Source organism: Diorhabda carinulata, chromosome 2 (genome assembly GCF_026250575.1).
Source record: "Diorhabda carinulata isolate Delta chromosome 2, icDioCari1.1, whole genome shotgun sequence".
Classification (NCBI taxonomy): domain Eukaryota; kingdom Metazoa; phylum Arthropoda; class Insecta; order Coleoptera; family Chrysomelidae; genus Diorhabda; species Diorhabda carinulata.
This window is the reverse complement of record NC_079461.1, coordinates 25587254-25598129: the sequence shown is the minus strand read 5'-3', so window position 1 is coordinate 25598129 and position 10876 is coordinate 25587254. Positions and strand designations below refer to the sequence as shown.

Sequence of the window (10876 nt, the reverse complement as noted above, 5' to 3'; positions counted from 1 at the left end):
TTGTAATGTAAATACTAGATTTAAGTTGTACATAATTAAACTTTTTCTCTTACTGTATATAAATAAACTTTCCCAGAATATTTTGGGATAAAATAAAATAAAAATTAAGTGATCACATTTGGTTTTCTTTAACTTCCTGAAAACCTTGTATTGTGTGTTGATACTGAAAAACATGTATTCAATTAAGTCAAAATTCATAAAATCACCCTAATTTAAATAAGTATATTTTTAATAGAAGCTGAAATTAGATATTTCAATCCTTACCCAACTTTAGGATGATTAAGTAAAAAAATCATTATATGCATTATGTTGAATCTTCGTTACTAGTGAAAATATGAACACGCTCTTTGCAATATCACTCCATAATGTTTGATATTTCCACAAACTTTTTTTAACAGCAATAATTTAAAAAAACCTTGAAACAAATACAATAATAAACATTAGTGATTCGTAGTATGGAATTTATGCAACATTGACAGTTATTCGTCTGGCGTTTACTTGGCTATATTTTGGAATGTATAATTTAATAACGAAAAGATATTGAAATGTAGTTTTGTTGATACACTCAAGTTACTTTTAAAGGAAATTGTAATCAAGTTGCCTAGGCACGTGAGAATAGCAAAATATTAAGAATTTACGATAATAAATTTCACTATACCTGATATAAATGTATACAAATTTATTATTAGTACAAATTAAGGTAATATCCATATTGTAATTAATAGCGTACTATTTACATATACTTTTTCAATTTGGTTATCTATATTGCTATTTTCACAGACATTAAATTAGTCATGGCAACACCGTAATATGTAGATGACGAGTTCTGTGGGAAGCCCGCATATATAATTTTAAGAAATAAATAATTTACCAAGATATATTCCTGTATAGTTGTTTTTACAGAGATTTTACAAGTTTTTGCTTGGTAAGAACATATTAAGTTTTTTAAAATTCTCTTTTCTTACATCTTTTTATCTCGGATCTATATTGTTTTCTCTATTTAGATTATACAAAGAGAAAGAGAAAAGTATACTAATCAATCAATGATCATATTATATTAATGACACAATCTAAGTAGCACATGTTCAATTAGTCTATCTTATGTCAAAATTAGTCTAATTCTCTTTGTAAATGTTATATTGGGTATTTCAATCTTAAATTTACCCGATTAGATGTTATCCGTTTTTCTGAGGAAGTTTAATAATCGATAGAAATGCATAGAGTTCAGAGAAGACCATTAAAGAAAAGGAAAGACAATAACAGACGAATTGGTGGGAAAATTGGTAAAAATGAGGGAAATATTACAATGTCAAAGCGCCTCACAGTAAGTGGTACTATTATTACCGCGGTATTATTTCATACATACATAATTTTAGATTCCTCCTGAATTTTTTCAATCTAATTTATTTTCTACTAATAAGAAAAATAGTAAGTATAATATTAATTTTAAATTAAATCTTATTTATATAAAAATATTTTTATTATGGAAAAGAAAATTCAGTACCTGGAGAAAGTTATAGTGTTTTGGATAGTTTTCATAGTATTTTCAATAACTGTGTACTTATAAGAAGATCTGAGAAGATATTAAACATATGCCCTGAAGAAAATACAAATACTGTTGTTCCAAAGGGTTCAAGTAAGTTGACTTTTTTAAAATATATTACATATTGTTTAATGAAGAAATATTCACTTTTAATACTTCTATATTTAAAACTATTTTATTATAGAATTTCGAATATATTGTAGTGTATAATTTATTCAGGCAATTTGTTATTCAATAAATGAATTGAGATTGCTGTCATGAGTATCAATTAGTAGCATATTGTCAATTAAATTGAAAAACCATCTAACTCATTTTTGTGTTATAAATTTCCTCGAGGCAAAAGATTTATAGTATTTTCAATTGTAACACTATTTCAGGAGTAATGTGATCTTTTGAGAATTTTGTAATTTACTCAGTATTTATAGCTAATTTGGCTTAAGTTAACTTGAAATCTAATGTTAATTCTTGAACTTAGGTTATTAACAGGCGCTTAGGCTTTTGCAACACCATCAGGCATTCAACTTTTAATCTATCTAACCAATTTACTCTTAATGATGATTTTATTTGCTTTTACTATAAGATTGTTCAGTTATAGATAAAATAACAAAAAAATTGAACGAATTTGTTTAAAATAAGATCGTATTTTTAATACACAATGTGTTATGAACTGTCTTTGCAAACACCTTCCATGGCATTCAAATAATCTTTGCATATTATTTGTTTCCCACACACAAATGCTGAACACTTCACATGATGTTGTAGTGTTTGATTTTCTCGATTTATACTTCTTACATAAACCTCATGCCAACCTTTCATTGGCACTGCATCTGGAAATGGAGCGGTCTCTTCAACGTTTTCAAAGGCTCTGCTCTGATATTGGAAGCTTAGAAAAGCTTTCACATCAATTAGAAGGTTTTTTATGTCTGACCTGGCATACAATTTTTTTTATCACATCTTGAATCAGCTTTTTGAGAAAAATATTTCTTAGTTTAGGAGCTTCTGCTGGTAATCCTGAAGTAAACAATATCTCCATGTTGTTCATTAAATGATAAAAAATTACCATCTGCCATCTTTTTGTTACTCTTTTCGTCAAGTAACTGGAGCATAATTCACTGTTAAGTGGACGACTGAGATTTACTTTAACTTTTGATTGTAGGATATACTCAAATAACAGGTAGAATAACTTGAACACAAAAAATTTCCATTTTCTAATTATAATGAAAACACCAGCTTGTCGTCCAAAGGACAGAGTAGTGCCTGACGAAATGTTAATAAAAAGATTAAATGTATTAAAGAAATTTATTTTCTTATTTTTAACAATAAAAAAATGATTTGAAACTGCAATCAGATTTTCTGTCAAAATTTCTCGGGAGCAATAATTGAGAGTAGCTGCATGAAATTGGTGGCCGAAAAATTTTTATAGTTATAGTTATATTATAGGACAGAAAAAAATAGTTCAGTTCAATATTGAACAAAAATAAACCAATAATAAATCGAAAAGCAAATAAAAAATTGGTCTCAAAATAAATTGTTTTAAATCATTCAAAAATTTAACTACCACCAAGGCTTTTGGTATAGTGAAATTTAGTTATTGGAGATTGTTGAACTTCTCTCATAGTATTTTCAATTTACCTGAGGGCCAATTTTATAACATAGGATAAAACTGGAGATTAAACTAAAATTTGATCTATGATTTCAACTCTAGTTTAAACCAAGAATAAATAATATAGCTCTATTGTACAGGTCACAGTTTAACAAACATTTTTCTGCAAGATGTCACAAATATAACCAAAATTTTTCTGGTATTTGTTTTAAAATTGAATTGTTTGAGAAAGTCGTATAAACAAGGAACAAAAAAAATCATGCAATTTCTATAAAGTAGTACTTTTGGTTAACCTTGTGAAAAATATAGAGAAACAGTCGAATCCAAAAAAAGTGATACAATAACCTGGAATGAAAAATAAAAAAATGGGAGGAGCTGGCGAGGGAAATTAATGGTGAAAGTAACAAAAACGGTTTTTGATAGAACTAGAAAAGTTGAAAAACTGTGGGACAATTTGAAGATTTGCTCTAGAGCAAATAACTTTTTGTTTTCCTGGCCTGTTACTAATTTTTTCATCATCATCGTAGAGTTCATCAAATATAAAGTACGAATTTCAATCATTCTACCAAAACTTATAATATTATAAAAATGTAAACAATATGAAAAAGTTAGGTTAAACTATCCCCAGACTGCAAGCAACGTTTGAACCAAAGTTTGTTAGTAAACGTGGAAAAAACTGAATTGCTCAGTCCTCCAAATCTGTCCGGCAAAATCATTTACGAGGTCAAACCGAATCTTACGTCACCAAATGTGCTCGGTAGAGAGTGCGCCCATGCCTTATATTGTATTTTTTTAGATTTTAGAGCAATTTTGTTTATGCAAACCGAGTCTAAAGAATATTTAGGTTTTGAAAATGTAAAAATATATTATTTTGGTAATATAATTAAATATTTATAATTAAGAGCTTGAAGTCGAAACAAATATTGGTATAAATAATTAGAATAACCACCAATATTTAAGATGCTTACATGTGATTGAATTTAAACCTAAAAAATACCAATAATAATAAGGACTGTCAACTGAAAAGCTTTGGGAGTTGATAATATCTAAAACTTCTAGTATAAAAAATTCCCGAGCGTACACAAGGAATTAACGAAGCAATTTTCGCACCTCCTACAGAACCCAGAAGTTGCGGTTCCACTCATTTGCTTCGAAAGAGCTCCCAGAGGGATGACTCCACTCACTACAGACCTATCACGTACCTACCCACTTTATATAAGAGACTTACAGCTTGTATCACTAACGGAATTTATAGGCACGTCGAGGAAAATAACATCTTAGCAGAGGAACAGAAAAGTTGCAAAAGAGATCATTAAGGGTGCAAAGAACAATTTCTGGACTCTGTGATACTTCGGCAAGCAGAGAGAGATTACTGGAATATACACACTGCTTGCGTGGATTATAAGAAAGCGTTTGATAGTGTACCTCATTTCTGCCTTGTGGAGGTCTTGCAGATTTACAAAGTCCAACCCTTTCAACAACGATGAAGGGACATCTTCAAATCGGTTCAAACTCCCACAGTACTGACGAAATAACCATTCGTAGGGAATATACCAGGGCGACTCCCTGAGTCCGCTGTGGTTCTGCCTTGTAATGAATCCCCTATCTACCATGCTCAATGTTACAAAGTACGGATTCAAAATTAAAGCAAACAGAGACACTACCTGTACCATCTCCCATCTTCTTTACATGGACAATATTAAGCTATACGCGGCAAATAAGCGTCGAATCAATCACCTTCTCGATTAACACATCGATTCTCCACCGATATATACATATGGAGTTTGGACTGTCTAAGTGCAAGACTTTACATATCGAGAAAGGCATTACCTGGGATTTCAACAGGCTAAGTTACTGGACCACAAGCAGGCAAGACCTAGAATCCAGAATCAATATACCAAAAGAGTGAAGTCACTTATGAAGTCCGAATCAAATGCAGGCAACTTAGTCCATGCAATCTTAACTTATGCCACGTCTGTTTTAACGTACTCTTTAGGAATCCTGAAGTGGACGAAAACAGAGCTAGAGGGTATTCAGAGGTTGACACGAGTAATGATGACTAAAAACAACAACCACCACCCGAAGTCATTCACTATTAGAACAACATTACCCCGAAAAAATTGTGGGAGAGTCTTGATCGACCTTCTTAACCTGCTCTCTCTCGACAGGTAATGAAACTACGTGAATTCTTTCATTGTAAATCAGATACCTCAACTCTACGTATACACCGTATTTCAGATACCAGCCGAAGTTAATAATTTTTTTAGAGTTCTTTACTCACGGCACTTTTATTTAGCTTTGCATAACAAACTTACTTGTCGAAATAAATCAAATTATTATATGCAATTAACAGTCTAAAACATGTAAAATGTTTATTTGTCTTTTTTATAAATCAAACCACACTAGAAGTACTTCAGGAAACAGAAATTTATTTAAGACAATCACACGATTATACGCCAACAGAATGTTCAAAGGTCTTCTATCCCCGCCAAAATTTCTACCACAGGTTAAATAGAATTTAGCAATCCTTTGTGTCTATAGTCGTTGGATTAAACCGACGTTTCAGGTTTAAACTCCACTTTTACAATTGGGCCTGAGTACAATCTCGGGAAAGTTAAATTGTTCTTTATTGTTGTTTGTGTTATCTTCATTTTTATTGGTCGAATTTCCTCTTAATTGATGAGCTTCTGGAAGAGGAAGTTCTTTATATTGGTAATCTAGCTTGTTAAATCAGATATGCGATACAAAAGAAGTAGCTCAAGTAGCTAGAGAAGAAAACAAAACTTCATGCTGCTTATCAAAACCACACCTCATTTAATGAAACCTCTAGAGATAGAAATATTTCATCCTAATAGTTATGTGATTTAAATTGTCTTTATATTCTAAAACTGAGTTATTCCGATAGCAAAAAAAAACGAAAATTTAATATTTAGAGAGTTAGGTGGTTTTACAATTAGGTCCATGATATTGGGAGAAAATTGAAAATAATGCAGCAAAACTGAATCAAAACTAACTAAAAAACCAAAGTGCATAACAAGATTTCTAAAATCTTGAACCATGTAATATTCATTTAAAATTAATATGAAAAAATTGTAAAAATTGTTGTTAATGTTATATATTTTTATATTGTTTTAGCTGAGTCATTAAGCTTAAGTTCACTTAAAAAAACACAATCAGTTGAACTTATAAATTCTCATAAAGAAAACAACTTCCAAAATAATAATAAAAGTAATAATAGAAAAGGGAATAAAGCAATAAAGAAATCAAAAAGCATATTTGAGGAAATAAATCAGCTGTATGCAAGATCTCATAGCAATAATTCACATATTTCTCAAGTCAATAATTCTACTAAAGGATTAAATTCAGAATATTCATTTTGTAATTCTTTAATACAGCAACTTAATGCCGCGTTTATAATAGAACCGAAGAAAATACTGTTTAAATCAAAAATATGTACAGAGATTAAAAATATCGACAATATGCTTAGGGGTAACATAAAAATTGACAAAACTTCAAAAGAAGCCAATATAAATGATTTTTATATTGACGAAAGTGGTAATGACATGAAATGGATGCGTTTTTCACAATCAGAATGGATATATAATACCCCTCCAAGACAAAAAATAATACCACCCGAATTTAAGGAGTCACAATTGCAACCGGCAGTCTTATGTACAAATCAGAAACAAAAGCAACTTTTTGAATGGAAGCCCAATTTAAATATGGATTTTTTTGCTACCAAAGATAACATTGTAATCAATGATAAATATATGGAGCACACAGCTTCTTTTAATAGAGATATACATAATGAACATACGGGACCTAGTTTAAATAAGAAAAAAATTGAAGATAATATGGTAAGTTTTAATATACTTATTAAGGTGGGTCTACAACTGACATAAACTCTTCTGTTGTACGTCATTATGATGCGGCTCAAAAATGTGTGCCGGAAAACGAATAATGAAACAACGTAAATTATTGCGTTGTGCATTGATGCTCAGTCGCATTTCTATTTCATTATTGTGATTTTGTTAAAGGCTACGGCGTGTTTATGCGAGTAATTAAAGATGGAATTGTGTAGGGAGGATATTATTCTATTCTTGATAATGAGGTGATTCGTAGTGATGAAATGGCACAATTTTTATTTTATTCTAATTCAGCCGTTAGGTAGTACCGAAAACATAAAAAGAAGTACAACACTGATCTCATCCGACCCAAATAGTAAATTTGTGTGTGTGCCGGCAGTTAGTACTACATTCACATACACATCACTATGTGCCGCAAATCCTTTGGCTTTCGTCGGAAACACCGAAAACTGCCGCATAGCGTGCATCGTGTGTGACATAAATTAATGCGTAGGAAATGTGCGCGTCACTACGTAAACACTTAACGTAAATCATGTTCGTCGCAAATAATTTTCCCGAATGCTACGCGACACCAGAATTTATGTGAGTTGTGGACCCCGTTTCATATAACTAACTTACTAATTTTGAAGAAAGTCGACCTTGATTATTAAAATTCCACAGGAAATCTGCTGCTACCTGGCCTATAATGTTACATTTTGTTGGTGAAAGAATTTGTAAAATATTATTCAACCATGGACGTTAGATTTGTGTAAGATTTATCTCTTTCGGGTTTCAGTTTTTCGCATAACTAAACATAATAGCAAAAACTAATATATTAACGTTGTGTAATATTGAATATATCATTTAACAAGTTTGCATGCTTTTTATAAAAATTTCCATAATGGTAACTCTAGGACTTTACACTACTATATTACACCACTTTTTTGTAGAGACGGTTAGACCTTACAAAAACCATTATATATATATAGCGTACGCCTATGATATATACGACATATTTATTGAACCTCCAGGGGCTAATGAAGTTTTAACAGATTAAGACTCCGATGAGGAAGATGGCGACGGTAACCTAGATAATCTATCAAAAGGACAATTTAAAACTCCCGCCGAGGTAAAATTAGTAGACAAAACTCAGTTGGTGATTCAGAAAATGAAAATTTACTTGCTGATAAACATGTGAATTGGACTACTGTTGATTTTGAGGTACACGGGTGAAGCTTTCCAAAATCTACATACGAATACTTTGAAAATTTATCAGCTGTTGAAATATTTGAGATATTTTTGTGATGACGAAATTTTTGAATACATTTTGATTCTCTCGGGCTACAATAAACTATGCGGCTAAAAATATTTCTGGGAAAGTAGGATCGTTTTTTTACAATCATGAGATTTTTACATTTCGCAGACAATACTGATAAAGTTTGGAACATTTAATACCCTCGATGGAGATAATTATAACAAAGTGTTTGACATATTTTAAGCCAAAAGAACACCTCAATTACGATGAAAGCATGGTGAAATGAAAACTACCCGAGGAAAAAAGATATTTGCGGTACAAATTCTATTTTGACAATCATTTAACGAAGTCCAATCTATTAAAACTTAACAGATATGCATGACAGGTACCTTTCATACACGATAATCGTTGACCCAAAAACTGTCCACTATCAAGCAAAAAAAAAAAATAAAGTGTTAACCTAGGGGAATCTTTGAATATGTGATAGACAAAGATATATACTTGGATGGATAATAACATAGTAACTATGGCATCGGCTTGTTATGGTGCTTACCTCATAAGCAGCAAGAAATTATATTCTCATATGAAAAGTTATTTTACATACCAAGACTAAAACTAAACGGTCAATACAATGCATATATGGGTGGTACTGTTCTATTTCAAGAAAACATTTCACCATATCGAATTTTGTGAAAAGTAGTGGTTTTGTCTGTTTACGTGATTGCTAGATGTATACATTCAAATTGCTTGGCAACCTTAAGGAAAAGCAGGCAGCACACAGACACATATTAGGTTCAGAAGAGAGACTGTAAATTCCTATTTGAGGTCTTAAAAACACTGCCTAAAGGTTGAGGAAGACTTTCAATATCCAAACCCAGTGTGACCCTAAACCGAGTTTTACACAATCTGGTTATTTCCACCCATGATAAGAAAAGAAAGTGGTGTGCAGAAGAAGGTTGGTTATCGATTATTAGAACTATATGCATCAAATGTAACATAAGCTTATGTATTGAATTTTATGCTTTATTTCATAAAATAGAAAATTAACAGTTTTCAAAAAATAGCTACCCAAATTTTTTGATAAAATTACCCATATTGTCCTAGTGTTACCATATGGTAACGTCGTTTTTTGTTCAAAGAAGGATTTGATTATGTTATTTCTTTTTTTTTTTCGAAAACAGGTTTAGTTCTTTCATCTAACGTAACCAATTTAAGGCACTTTAAGATGTTTATTTCACAAATTGTATTTTTGAAGGGCTATCAACAATAAAATAATTTTTCCGTTCAAATCAGTTACTCCTGAATTGGCGAGATCATCTAAAGAAACTTTTTGGCTCTAATAATAGTACAGATTACAGTATGGATTTGAATTATAAGTTACTTTAAAGGTAACTAGATGTAATTTGTGTTATTATTAATGGACAAAAGTTTCATTGAGGGTGAATTAAACTCTGTTGCTACTGCTTATTAAAATTTGTTATATTTTTTTTAGTTTGACTTTCCCCAAAGTGGATTATTCAAACCACATCAAAGATCAAACGTTAAGTACGATTCTAGTCAAGTTACGGAAGTTAACAAATTAGAGAAGAAAACCAACTTTGACCATGACATGTTTCCTCATTGCAGAGAAACTGAAGGCAAAATATTAGAAAATTATAGATCATCACCAAATTTGTATTTGGAGGCTAGAAGAAGACTGTTTTGCCATAATCCTAACACACTTAATAATGATTTTAAAATGGATTGCTCTGGTTCTTCAAACTTTGATAAAGAAAGAAATAATTTCCCCTTTTTACAATCCATTAGCAAAGATGCTACATCAGATTTGAATTTCAATTTTAAAAGTAGCTCGAGAACTAACGAAAATGTTATGTTTCGTTTCGCTCCTGGTAAACACGGTTAAATTCAACTTCTTTTTGATAAGAAGAATTATTTTTCTAAATATTCTAATTAAATGATAGGTTCTAATTCTGTTGTTGCGCCTGCCGATGGCCTATCAAGGAATATCTGAATTTTCAGTAATTTTTAGTTAACTGCCATTATCTAGACTTTTGTCAAATTCTCAGTTCAAAATTGAGGGTTTGTCAGCAGAAGTGATTCGTGTTCTAAAAATATTTATAGTCTTCTAAACAAAGAAGTTAAATTAGATAGATGTCCTGATACGCCTCAGCAAACGTTATATTAAAGTGAAGTCTTTACTTCATTGCTAGAAAGTTCTAAAATGAAAACTTGATTGTAGTATTGTCTGTAAACCCCTTTTTTTGTTTATTGTATTAGAAAGTTTTGTAACTAAATTTATAATAAATCTATGTAGTTGATAAAGTAATAATCTAGTTATTTGTCTATAACGATGATTTTATAACTAATTGCGATTCAGAATCACAGAACATACCCTAAGAAGAAATGCAAACTTAGTTGTTATTCGGTGGAAACAACGTGGTGAAATTTTGAATTTTGAAAATTCTCGACGTTTCCGTTATAGGGCAGTTATTCGTTCATTGGTAAGAAGTGATCCGATTCCGTGGTCTTAATCTGTCTACTCCACGCAACGAATCACCCCTTTTCTTTGTTGATTCCTAGGCCCTCAATCTGGATACTCCTTGGAATTTCACCGAGGAAATGAAAAGCCG

General features: G+C 31.1%; 1 protein-coding gene across 1 annotated transcript; it reads left to right on the top strand.

The window, feature by feature from the left end:
• Positions 1-1083: 1083 nt before the first annotated feature.
• Positions 1084-10575, top strand: LOC130903679 (uncharacterized). The gene is made up of 5 exons (XM_057815905.1): positions 1084-1324; positions 1377-1428; positions 1493-1636; positions 6282-7003; positions 9739-10575. Exons 1-5 carry the CDS (start codon positions 1214-1216, stop codon positions 10147-10149), a joined length of 1440 nt encoding a protein of 479 aa, XP_057671888.1. The 5' UTR covers positions 1084-1213; the 3' UTR covers positions 10150-10575.
• The last annotated feature ends 301 nt before the right edge of the window (positions 10576-10876 follow it).

Excerpts from the sequence above, each read along its gene's own strand:
- LOC130903679 (XM_057815905.1), top strand. The coding sequence starts at position 1,214 with ATGCATAGAGTTCAGAGAAGACCATTAAAGAAAAGGAAAGACAATAAC. Across the intron at positions 1,325-1,376 it reads CAATGTCAAAGCGCCTCACA|ATTCCTCCTGAATTTTTTCA; the intron begins GTAAGTGGTACT and ends ACATAATTTTAG. Across the intron at positions 1,637-6,281 it reads TGTTGTTCCAAAGGGTTCAA|CTGAGTCATTAAGCTTAAGT; the intron begins GTAAGTTGACTT and ends ATATTGTTTTAG.